The 13,327-nt window shown below is 37.8% G+C and overlaps 1 protein-coding gene across 1 annotated transcript in view; it reads left to right on the top strand.

Annotated features, from left to right (window-relative positions):
- Positions 1-4,754: 4,754 nt before the first annotated feature.
- BANK1 (B cell scaffold protein with ankyrin repeats 1) overlaps positions 4,755-13,327 on the top strand; it is a 146,924-nt gene continuing 138,351 nt past the window's right edge. The window contains exons 1-3 of the mRNA XM_086464796.1: positions 4,755-4,776; positions 5,340-5,489; positions 8,307-8,414. Coding sequence (XP_086320922.1) covers positions 4,755-4,776; positions 5,340-5,489; positions 8,307-8,414 — 280 coding nt within the window. The remainder of the gene's footprint in view (positions 4,777-5,339; positions 5,490-8,306; positions 8,415-13,327) is intronic.

Below are 13,327 nucleotides of genomic sequence, written 5' to 3'. Positions count from 1 at the left end.
GATTAGCTTCCTTTTAAAAATATGAAATACAGTTGGGAAACAGGTAGATATGCAGTATTGAGCATAAAATCCTTCATCACAGTGATTTCTCAAAGGTTTTGTTACTAAGATTTTTTTTTTTAAGTGTTTGCAATAGTATTAACATAATTCAGTCATGACTGATAAGCATGTAATGCTAGCCAGGAGTGTGTCTTTGAGCGTATGTATGAAAAATCCTAAGAAGGTGGTACATGTAGTTTAAGAGTGTACAAGCAGACCGTGTGTACCTAGAACAACTTCTTCCCGTTATAAGATCAATTTAGCTGAGCTTTTAGAGAGAAGCTGGCTCAATCAGATCTAGCATGTTTACGACTTTGGAGGTGACTTTAAAAAAAAAAAAAAAAAACAACAAAAACCACAACAGAGACCCCTCTGAAAAATTATTATTTGATCATCATTATTTCTCAAATGCCTTTTGTTTGTTCAAGGGAACTGAAATAAACATGTGATTTGTGAGTCTCAATTCTCATTTGCATCAAAGCAAGTTGATTAGGCTTTGAGTGAACCAGATAGACCACAAAATATCTTTATGAGTGTCTAAATGATTTTTGGTATGTCCAGAAAGTAATTTCTAGCAGCATAATTTTACTTTTATTATCTAAAGATAATTTACATTTCAAATTTATCTGAATCTTTTAAATAGTATTTTTAAAAGGTAGGGCTACATTACCAGAAAAATTTAATAAAGATTGAATCAAAGAATAGGAAGAGTCTTGCTTGGATAGGGTGTTCAATATTATCTAGAAAATCCAATAAAAATGCAGAAAACTCAATACACATTTTTTTCCTCCATGCTCCCTGTGCCTGCCCCCCTCCCCCCCATGTTTGCTATGGGAGCATTTCACTGAATCTCCAGTTTTCACAGCTGTAAAAATTTAAGGCTAATTCCCCAGTGTGTCAGAATAGCTGTTAATCAGTGAAGCCTTGTTGCTGTGCACTATCAGAGGAAATTTTGCCAATGTTTTTAATCGAAACTTTTTAAGGTTTTCATACTTGCATTCTGGTTTTGCAACACTATAATCTTGTCATCAAAACTTCTACATTGGTTTTTCTCCCTTATCAATTCTGTTCCCTGTTCAAGATTGACCGTTTTAGAGGAGGCCAAATTTAATTTGGCCTTGAATGCATGAGACAGTCTGTAATGCCTGAATTGGAGAAAAGATATTTTCTGTGACAGTTAAAGGTAGATTCTACATTTATCAGTTTGGAAACAGAAGTATTTCCTCCTTACAGGGTACATGCAGGACAGTTTTATTTTAATTTTCTTCTAGCGCTCTTGCCAAGCTATTGTCAGTTGGTTTTCTCTGAGAATTTAAAAAACAGCTCTGTTTTGCTGGCAAACTTGCAATCTATACTTCAACACTGAAGCTTATAGAATTCATTAAAATGTTGATCCATATTCCTGTATTTTAGCTTGCAAGTAGATAGTGTATACCATAAATTTTGTACTCTCCCATGCTGTTAAGTCTATCCTGTTCATTGTGGATGACATGTATAATAATCATTATTATTCATTTTGTACACAACTGTTTTTTTTTAAAAACATGCCTTAAATGACAACATAAAAAGGCAGAACTGTCCTTTGAAGTTGTGATAACTCATTCATGTTTTGGAGACTTCTGTGAAAAGCTAGTCCTTTTTATCAGAAAGGATAAGGGGTTGAACATTAACCATATTTAAAATATTATAATAAGTTAATTTTGCTATTTTGTTTCTCTCACTGCAATTATGTCACAGATGAGCATTGTAAAATTTGAATTGCCAAAATGTACATACTCTCCCTAAAACAGTCTGTTTTGCTTAGTACACTGAAAAGACCAAAGTTTTCACACATAAATGACAGCTAAGAATCTGAGTCTTTATTAAAGCAGTAGGAGGCTTCAGAGAAGTGTTTCCAAACCTAAATTCCTCTCTTTTTATAGGTTTCTGTTTCTTACTGGAAGATCAGAGTGATGAAAAGTTTCACAAGAGGTTTAAGCAACTCCCATTTCCTGAAAATGACTCTTGAACATGTTGTTTTCTTTCTGGATATTTCCATTCTTAGTATATTGTTGGTGTCATGCACTGAACTTTAATGTCATAATAAGCATTTAATAAGTGTTACATTTTGTTGTAGTCCTAATTAGCCAATCCAGGTACTTCTAAGCACATTATATATAAATGTAATGTGTATATATACATATATAAGTACTGCAGGAACATATGGCATTGCAGTCTGTACCGGCTATAAATTCAGTGAAAGTCACTATGTTAAAAAGCGTTGCTTGAGGAACCTGCTTTGGTGCAAGTGCTTGAGAGCGAGTGGGAGCTCAGGTGCATGCTCACGTCACTATGCTTTAGCACTCAGTGCCGGGGCCAGGTCAGTGAGCACTCTGAGGACTTAATTTCCCAGGCGCTGTAAGGCCACTTCCACACTGGTAAGTAGTGCTGCCTACAGAAGTGGATTTGCAGAGGCCAGCAGTAGGCACTGAGGACCTGAGAGCTGTGCAAGGGGTGTTGAAGGGAGCTTATTTTGAACTCGCTGTAGTCTGGTCCTGTGGCATTAGGAGGTGGCGCATATTAGGTGTGATTCTGAAGCAGATGTTCTGCTTTACTTTCATCTTAAAGTTATGTGCACCAGGGCCAGTCAGTAAGGTGAAGCAAAGCCTGAGTGAGGACAATCAGATGCTCATGATCTTAACTGAATGTTAAGGTTGACTTACTCTAAGCCATAGCTGTTGCTGCAAGTGGCAATTTTCCCCTCCCATTAACTTCAGAGGCTTGGATTTATCCCGTGCGTCGTTTTCCCTTTTGTCAACTGCAAGGAAAAGCAGGCTGGGGAGTTGTTTGAATAAAAAAAATAATATGCCAGGATGGGTGTAAACAACTGTATAGTAAAGATGTGTAGGACTGCCCCTTCTGTTAGCAGTGAGATTTTTTTCTGTGTTTTTAAGATGTTTTTGCAGTTAATGGCAGTAATCTGCAGGAAATGGAAGATGGAGCATGAGCAGTATAACCTTCAGAGGAGGAAATGTAAGACTGCACACTGTATTTCATATCTATACCAAACATGCCATCAGTTATTGCTGAGCAGCTGGCATGTGGTAGCATGTTACACTGTGGTGTTTTGAGGGGTCTTAGATTAGATGCTAATAAAGTGTATGTACAAAAAGGACAGTGATAGACCTATGACAGCATCAGCCTGTTTTCTTTAAGATTTTTCTTTTTCTGGTTAAGTAAAAATTTGGTTGTATAGATTTGGTCAAACCATGAAGGATTTGATGATGTAAAAAGCAGGATGTTTCATAATTTCTTGGTCGTGTCCTGTCCCCCTCAAGCTTCTAAGTTTTACTATATTTGAACTACACAGGTTCTCTGAATGTAGTGCGATAAGGCTTAATTTGATCTCAGAAATTGTTTAAGAAAGATTTGTTTTCACTTTCTATTCTGTACCTTTCTAACTAGAAATGGTAGATGGTGTGCTTGAAAAGCTAGAAATGCCAATGAGATACTTTTCCTCCAGTGTACGTAATTACATAGACATAGTTTTCCTGTTTCTATCCAACAATGAGAATACACAGCAATGACAGTAAAGTATGGTAGGTAGGTATGTATGGTGTGGTAAATCTATTTGCAAAAACCTGAACGTACAGAACTTCCAGTTTGTTCATTTCCAGGAAGAGACCTATTTGGTCAAAGACAGTAGTACTTATATTAAACCTTTCTATGAGGACTGTCTGCTCAAGAAGGACCCAAAATCGATACCCAGGTAACTCTCAAAATTTGTCCTATTTTAGGACTGGTAATAATTTGAGAATTTATGTTTTGCAGGGGCGAAAGGTAATTGCATGTGTTAAACTTACACTGAGGAGATATGCTTGCTGGAAAAATGTCTTTTGAATCTCATGTAAGCTTTAAGAGTATTTGGGCGTTGTGGTTGATTTTGCAATCCTATGGGTGAATTGTGTGAAGGCAGGCTTGCACTCATGTGACTAACTCGATTTCTTTCTGTCTGATGGGCAGAAATAAAAATTGTTTGTTATATAGCTAGTGTCTAAATCTTCGTCTTCAGGCAGTAGAGAGGAAGCTAAGGTGGTTTTAATACAGAGAAGTCAGCTTTCTACTGAGGTTGTTGCTGAATGTTTTATTTAGCTTAGTTTCTAACTCAGTTAGCTCTGTCATTGCTCATTTTAGGAAGCGACACATTTATATAATGATTTTCTGCTTCATTTACTTCCTTCTGTGTGCATCATTAGCATGAATGCTGTTAAAAAGGTCAACACAAAAATATGAAGTGTTTGTCCAGCGCTGATTAGAGATTTGTCTTGGGCTTTGTTGTTGTTATTGTTTGGGGGTTTTTTGGTGACTGTCACGTATTTGTCAGAAAGGGACAAAAGAAATGAGCTAAAACTGGAGCACCCTTTTTTCTACAGCCTCATAGCTTAGACATGTTATCATCAAATAGAAACTGCTTCTCACACTTCCTTTAATTTCTGGATGAATGCTCAAGTAAACGAGATGCATAAAAAATGGATTTAAAAGCAGTCTGCAAAAGCAGGAGAAGATCAAGCAATTTGGTTTATTGGGTGTCAGAAGCCCTCCCTGGATACTCTGCTGGCTTGTGGCAAGGGAAACATAGTAGTTTTAAAAACCTAAAGAAGTATGAGTAAGACAATGGAATAGGTTGCCCAGAGAAGTTGTTGGACGGGGCTTTGAGCAACCTGATCTAGTGAAAGATGGCCCTGCTCGTGGCAGGAGGTTGGACTAGATGATCTTTAAAGGTCCCTTCCAATCCAAACCATTCTGTGATTCTATGAGTGCTCTGAGAGAGTTCTACTAGGCAGATTTCTTGTGTCAATGATAATCTGTAACTTAGGAACTGTTGAGATGTCGTCTGTGGTTAACTGAGTGTATTTGACCACATTACAAATGCAGGGAACACAGAAATCTCTAAGCAGAAATTGCAATAAGTGGTTATATTTATTGAAAATCGTGTATTGGTGATTGTCTGATGATCAGTGTCTGCCAAGTCCCTAGAGTACAAATTACGCTATTTAATGTGTAAGACATTTTCCTTGTGTTTGATATAGCAGTACTGCTGTGTGACCTCCCCAGATCACAGCAGTTGGAACCACAGCAGCTTGCCCAAAATGTTATTGCTCACAAGATCAGGTCTTTCTGGTTTGTTGTATACGCACCATTTTCTGAGGTATGTTCTCTTGTGGTAGAGGTAAATGTACTGGATTTCATGACACTGTTTCCCCTAGCACTAACTAATATCTGCAGAACATGTTTTCCATTCTCTGTTTCTTATTTTGAAGGAATTAGAGATAAGAATTTGCAAGAAACTGAAGTAACAATGGAATCAAAGGTGGCAGAGATAAAAGCAACAGAAGGCAGAAGAAAAAGCAAAGAGGTTGAATTTAAACAAGAAGAATTTAAATGTGATCGTAAATCCAAAAATCCCTGGGGTAAGTCAGGATGGCACATCTAGAGAGATCCTGATAAGAGAAACACTGGCAATAAAGAATAAAACAAAATAAAATAAAATAAAAGGACACTTTGGTGTACCCTAAGAGTGACATTTTGAATCTGAAATTTTAAAAAATGTTTCATGTTTATAGAACTATGGTTATAGTGGTAGTGTAAGGGAAAGCTTCAGTTGGTGGTTGGTTGTAGTAGCAATAGCATCAGTTAAGACAAACTTGATACAGCTTGTTGAGGTTTTTGTGTGACATAAAAGACCTGTTCCACAGCAATCATAAAAAAAAGTAGTGTACTATTTCAGCTCTTTATACTGCCATTATGGTATATTTTTCTCTTCATGACTTGTTGGTGTCTAAAGCATTTCTGAATTACGTGATTGTGTTCTGCTAAATCTACCAAAGACTCTCAAGGAAGCAACTGTAATGACACAAAATTTTGCCTCATTGCGATGGTGATAAAGGAGGAAGTATACCTTGAAGTAGAGAACTGAGTTCTGACCTCTATATCCCATTTTTGTGTTTAGTTGTGTTCATTAGAAATGACAGCACCTGTCCATCAATAGGTATTCAGCTGTGGACGGACAAGGCCTCCATAGGCAAAGATACTGTGATAATTATGACACTTGTGTATGTATTCACAGGACAGATCAGAGAGAGAGGCTGAAACCAGGGAATAAGGACATATCACTCTTCAGGAGAAACAGCTTTTTGGGCATAATGTTAGCTTTGTCAGATGTGATAATCAGGTATCTTTCTAGTCTACTTGGGTCAGGTCCATGCTGTGGAAAGGTACCCCACGACCTTACTTGGCTCTGTGTTCCCATTGCCATTGTAGGGAAGGTCAATGGAATTTCTTTGAGAAGAGAAGGCCCAGGAGTTCAAGCCTAAACTCATCCCATTTGTAGGAAAATTGTTCCTCTCTGTAGAACCTCATTTTGCACACTCCAGACCTCACTGAGGTTAGTGAAAAGAATGATGAAGACATGAGGCTTCATTTTATACAGATAGAGCAAGTATTTGTTTTCACACACAACTTAGCAATTAGCAACAGAAGGTACATAAATGATGAAAATGTTCTTATTGCATGCTAGTTAAATAGCCGTTTGAGAATAGAAGTGCAGCCGCTCTGCTGGCTGACGCAGTGATGGCAGGAGTGTCCCGTGCTTTAGGATAATTGCTTTAATTGAAACAGGTGTGCCACAGTGCTGCAGCAATTTAGCTACTTCGTGATCTCACTCTAAAGTTTACAAGTGGGCTTTTGTAATTTTCATTTCCATTAGTGGACCGTCTCTGAGAAGCAACATGACTTACTTGAAAACGTTTTCCATTATCTGCAAGTAGTTCTAAAGTGCTTTCTGCTGTCCTTCCCACGATGAATCCATTTTGGCTTGCTTCAGGGGATTTGCCTTGCAGAATTCCAGCAACCAAGAACTAGAGATGCATTTTGAGGTATTTTTACTGGATGTGTGTCAGGTGCACTGACTGGGAAAATACTTGTGGTCTGGATGCGTGAGGGGCAGTTCCTTATGCTAAGGCCACTGATTAGTGCTGAATTAGATGTTCTCATTCTGTTTCCAAATGTTAATTTGGGGATGTTTGAAGTGCTAGTGAAACTTTTTCCATAGTTCCTTATGATATCATTTTAAGTGATCAGGGCAAGTAATATGAAGAGATGAATGGCTGAATCTTTGAAAAGATTGCAAGGGGACCAAGAGACTAAAGGTCTTTTGTTTCTGGAGTCTCATTTGAACTAGTATGTATGCTTGCCATTCTCGTCCTTCATACAGCCCAAATGGAAATGAATCTTATTGAGCTTAGAAGAAAGGTTTTGCAAATCTTCAAGCAAAGACAGGAGTCTGGGTCTCTTACACTTTCTCATGTTTCTCATGCTCCATTTTTGTCGTTGTATCATGACCCTTGACTATACCCATAGTTTTATCCAACAGAGTGAAAGGAATGGGGGGTAAAGGGAGAGCAGAGGAGATACCTCAGTGGGAAAACGGACATTTTTCAAACCCTAGCAGTTTTAAAAAACATGGGCTTAAGACTCTCTAGATGAAGAATGCATGTTTCTGTGGAATGAGAACTCATGGGATAATGTTACATATTCACCTTGGGTGACATTTGATTTGGACAGTGAAACTAGAATCTTAGGACACATGAAAGTCTAATCAGATGAGTGTGGTCAACTTCTAAAGTCTTGAATTTCCCTGCCCTGAGTCTCCTTGCCTGGAAAAAGCTACTTCTTCCTCTGTAAGTTTTACCATGGAAAGATACTCATGGTAATCTTGGAGAATATAGTCTGCTGTTCACAACAGTATTAAAGATGCATTGCATGTCATTCTGTATTGCTTATGTTGCCCCGATTTTTCATTAATATATTATGAGAAAGTAAGCAAGAACTGTTCTGTGCTTTTCCACTTCTCTTTTGAGATAGTCAGCAAGTGTACTTATTTTAACAAATTTTTGCTGATGGACAGTAGCTCGTTACATACTGTCAGAGGTCATATACTTCTTTCTCAAATGTCTTTCTTTTTAAGACTGCCATTTAAAAAAAATAAAACAACCTCCCCTTCCCCAAGTGAGGACATCTGTAACAGGATGAAATTAAAGGGATGAATTTTCTTCTTTCTCTAGCAATTGATCCTCTCCTTTCTCAACATAGTGTTTGAGAACAATTTGAAAGGGAATTTTCTTCACACAGATATCAAAAGCTAATGCAATTGAGGCAAGGAGTGTAAACAGACTTGGATTTACTTTTTTATTAGAGTTGCCTATGGCAAGCTTGTTGTGTGGTTCTAGGAATTCCTGGGCAGCTGAGAGAACAACAGGGAATGACATCGTTGTGCTCCAGTACCCAGCTGGAGAAGGCTGTGGATGACCCCGAGAAATATAGTGATACATCTTTCGGTTAAATTTTTGGTAAACATTTGTGTTCGAGTGTCAGGTTTTTTTATGAAAGCATCCTAAGGCAGGAAGGGGGACTGTACAGCCAATTTTTAAAGCCTAACCTAATTGAAATCAGCCTTATTTAAGTCAAACAAAGTGTGTTAATGCTGATTTGCTGAAAACAACTCTAGTAAAATGCAGATATCTAGATGTAAAGCACATCATCTACAAACATTAAGCCTTTAAAAGGCAGAAAATAAGTTGGCATCTGTGCAGGGGACTTGCTTTTCTGAATCTGGCAGTGTTATTACCAAAGATGAGTGTAACCAAGTATTACTTGCTCACTTCTAAACACACAGAAACTATCTTTTACAAGACTGCAAGATTCATAGACTGAGATATCTGTTTAAGTTTAGCCACCAGCCCCCAATCTTTGATATGTTTCCTTTGCCTTCCTGATGTGTTTAGTGCGTTACAGAGTTCTTGAGATTTCCCTTAATTTTCTTATATACTTGCCTTTTTTCCCTCCATACTAAGTGTTTTAATTGTTGCTGTAAAAAAGATGTTCTTTTGCATTATGTGTGCAAGTTCTTGATTCCTGCTTGGTCACGCTAGTCCACAAAGATGTTCTCGTCTTGTTTGGTTCTCACAAGATTCAGCAGGTCTTTTCAAAGAAGACTTCAGATGGCGTGTTTCAGGAGATGTGCTTTTTTGGGCAACCACGCACCAGTAACTAGAGAATAGTTTTGCTTGTCAGAAGAACCCTTTCAGGTTATGGATGACTGCGTAAATTCTCTTACTGTTTCTCACTGCTGAACTAATAATACATTTGATTTCTACCTTTGAGTCAGTTTCCAAGTAGGAGTAGTTGAAGCATGACTTAATTTTGTCAGGATATGATAGTTTCTATTACATTAACTTTCAAGGGAACAAAATTCATCTCAACTTACATTATATTCCAAGTGCAGTAACTTCAAAGAAATATTCAGTGAGAGATGAAAATAATGAAGGGGGAAAAAACTCCATTGAAAAGTTAAGCATTGTTACTGTGTATTCAATATCGGGTAGTGTTGCATTAAAGCTAGACTTCAGCTTTTGTTGTTTCAGGTTAAAATGCTGCTGTTCTGAAGGCAGAGTTTTGGATGGGCTTTAATTTTCAAGTAAGCTGCATTCTAGCATCTACATCAAACCATTCTATGATTCTATTATCTTAGTAAAATTTCTGAAAGCAAAAAATGTTGTGTAACAGGAAAAAGCTAAAGGCACATGGAGTAGATTTTAGATAGAGCGCTTCATAGCTATTCCTAGGGTAAACTTTGACTCGGCATTTAAAGTCAGGCAAACATTTCAAAATTCACCTTTTAGTAAAGTTTTGGAGAAGTAAGATGTAAGTCTTGCATTCCTGCTTAATATCAAAGCTAACTCTCCATCTAGAAGGCAGATCAATGGCAAAAAAAAAATACAAGGATATAATTCAAAACAAATGCACATTTGGTTTCCCAGAGGTGACTTGATAGCACTAGCTGCTTTTTTCAAACCAATAGGCATTGCACTAAGCTGCAGCACAAAGTGCCTCGCTCGTATGAGTCTCTTCTCAATAGCATGACTCTTCCTTCTGTATATAGATAGAAAAGAAAAATTAAATATGGCAGCCACATTAAATGAAAGTTTCATGAGATGTATGTTTCTGAGCCTTTCTTCCATCAAGTATGGTGTTAGATATATTTCACTCCCTTTTCTTACACAAATAAAGCTTTCTTTTTCATATCTAAAAATCGATATATTTAAAATAAATGCAGCTGAGCCTTCAATAAACGTCTTAAAACCCCTTTCTCATTCACACTTAGCTGAGATCAAAGCTGCAGACTTAGGTGCAGATCTAGTGTATGGAAATAGAATTACTTAATCTTCTTTTATCAATTCAATGCAACTTCCTTACTTTTATCTTTAGAATTTCTTGAATACTCAAGCCTTGTCCTGTCCATTTGCACAGGGGTGAACTTTATACCTTATGTATATTTCTGTTAGGATTATTATATAATGTCAGCCCTTGAAGAGTATTTCTACTGAAGGACTTACTCCTCCACACCTAGCACATAGGGAGCTCCTCAGCTGTGCCTGAATGGTTGGGTCCAGCAGTTCTTTCCTGCTCTGGGGTATGGGAATGCCTTTTGGATGCTTCCAGTCTGCACAGAGATGAGTTGCGGTTGTGCGCCATTCCTTATCAGTGCTCTCCTACATTGAGAGGAAACTTAGGCTCTTGGCCAAGTGGATGCTGTGGAAGATACCAGCAGATTCCTCTTCTCTGCAATCAGGACACCAAGATTCTGTGAATGTTTTTACCATTCAATTTCAACATGCTTTTTTATCTGTCCCTGCAATTCCACTTAGCTGTGTCTTTACTCAGGTCCATCATAATGGAAGGAAACGCAGCTGAGCATGAATTTAAAATGAGACCTTTTAACTTAAAGACTGAATGTGAACTTTCTGTGCATATCCGAGGTAACGTCAAGTGAGGTTATTTTATTCTTCCCATACACTGTATCAAGCACAAGCGACTCCTACCCTGTATATAGTTTCGGATTCCTGAAAATGTATTTTGAACAGGCAGGAGAGTTCGCAGAAGTGCAGAGAGAATGGTAGGAGTTCTACAAAGCCTCTTTTGTAGTGGGAAGAGTAATAATCCCAGTTTACAAACCGTAATGAAAGCAAGGCTAAGAGTCACTTCGTGAGAGTCTGAAGACTTTAGGGGACAGATTTCTGAGAGCAAATACTTCTTTAAGCTTGCAGAAATAGCTAAAATTATATTCCATGGCTGGAAGTTGAAACTACACAGATTCAAACAGAGTGTAAAGAATGAATTCTTAAATATTCTTCATGGATTAAGCATCCTTTATAATTCCATATTTTTAAAGGACCACTACAGTGCTTTTAGTAAATCGGGACTGAAAATAGGAGGTGCTTGGTAATTCCATTTCTTGTGATATGAAATGGTGACTGAAAGAGCTTTTGACCTTACAGCTCTGTTAATACAATTTCTTCTTTTGAAACTATGCGGCATCATAGCCTTTTGTTTCTACTTTTTTTTTTTTTTGGTAAGAGTTATGGAAAATCAAATGAGATTCTGAAAACAAATAACGTTGCAGCATGGCAGCAAGTAAGTTTCTCATCCTAGTGTCATAAAACACATAACTTTGCTCTGAGTTAAATGAAAAATACACTACTATTTATTTTTACAATTAAGCTTCGGCATTTCAGCAGAAACAGGCATTTTTCGGAATGGTTTTACCATGGAAAATGTAGCAGTCACCTTTCCAAATATATTTTGACAAATATTACCCTGCTCTAGTTTGTTGGTCAGGGTCAGTCATCTTGAAATATCGTCACCCAGTACCGTATTGAGCATGGCCCTATATGATTTCCTATGACAGAAAACTTTGAAAGGATGAGTATTCACAGATGTTTAAAAGATGGCAACTATCCTCTGAACAGTTTATAAACATATAATGAACTCAAGAGACTAAGCTATAGTGTCCCTATTCAGGAAGTTTCAGTCAGCCTTCAGCTGGGTAAGCTTTGTTTGAAATATCTCCTGAGTAACGAATGAATGAACAAAATTTAGAAATAATTTCTTCTAAAAAGTAGGGAAGTCCAGTAATTAAAGCAGTAATCCTGGACTGGAGATCTAGGTTAAGTTGTTTATTTTGTACAAGACTTACATGGGATCCTTGACAAGTTTTTTTTATTCTCCTTAGCTACATCTGTTCTATGCTTCCAACAGTGCATCCCACTGTCCAGATCCATTGTGTGCCCAAGAAACATTTTAACTCTATGTATGCCCACCTTTTCCATATCTCTTGATACTCACAAAGCAGCAGCTTAGATACTCACCTGCAAAGAAGCTCTGGTGCACTGCAGACAAGTGTCAGTCAGGTTGCCTGACCCATCAGGAGCCTGGGAGACACAGTGAAGTTCAGTGGAGGTAAAGTGCAGCAGCTGTAGCTATTCCTGGGTTGCTTCACAGGGCTGTGATTGTGAACTACTCCAGAGGTATTAAGCTACCCTGACATTTTAATGTATATTTTACTGGTTAGCAAATCACAGTTATTTGTGGTTTCACAGAATCACAGGGTGGTTGTGGTTGGAAGGGACATCTGGAGGCCAGCTTGTACAACGCCCCTGCTCAAGCAAGGTACCTAGAGCCGGGATCATGTCCAGGCATCTTTTGAGTAGCTCCAAGGATGGAGATTCCACAGCCTTCCTGGGCAGCTTATGCCAGTGCTCACAGTAAAAAAAGCTTTTCCCGATGCTCAGAGGGAGCCTCCTGTGTTTCAGCTTGTGCCTGTTGCCTGTTTCATACTGTCACCCTAGTAACACTGTGGAAGAGTATTAGTCTTCTTACTAGCATAACATCTAGCATTTACATCTTAAAGGGAAAGCACAACTAAAAAAAAATGTAGTTCTAGATTTATTTTTGTCAGATCTCATTTTAAGTTCATGCTCAGCTGCATTTCCTTCTATTACAATGTAATTTTTTTAGAATAAGGACAGTAAAGAAAGATCACTAACAACTATCCTAATACCATGCTGCCAAAATATCCTAAACATACTAATCCGCTTTCTAATTAGGTCAGATTGTGTCCAGTGTTCAAATGTATTTTCTTTACTTCTGCCATTAAAAGCTAACAGTTGCATTTTTTGGTAGTATCTCTTACTTGTCAAGAATCTAGGAGAGAGCAGAATGTGTGAATGCACTCTGCTTTCTACACTGCAACTTCAGTATTTATTCTGAAATACTAGTTGAAGCTATTCTAAACATAAAATATTCTGAGCTATTTTACCAGCATTTGTGTGGACAATCTTTCTGCCTTGGTCGAGAAATAAGCAGATGGTTGTCATTTCAAGATGACCTGCCCTGTTTCTTCAGCACCTCA

The sequence above is a fragment of the Leptosomus discolor genome, chromosome 4, assembly GCF_034619465.1.
Source record: "Leptosomus discolor isolate bLepDis1 chromosome 4, bLepDis1.hap2, whole genome shotgun sequence".
Lineage (NCBI taxonomy): Eukaryota > Metazoa > Chordata > Aves > Leptosomiformes > Leptosomidae > Leptosomus > Leptosomus discolor.
The sequence above is the reverse complement of the archived record's forward strand: the minus strand, read 5'-3'. Positions and strand labels throughout refer to the sequence as shown.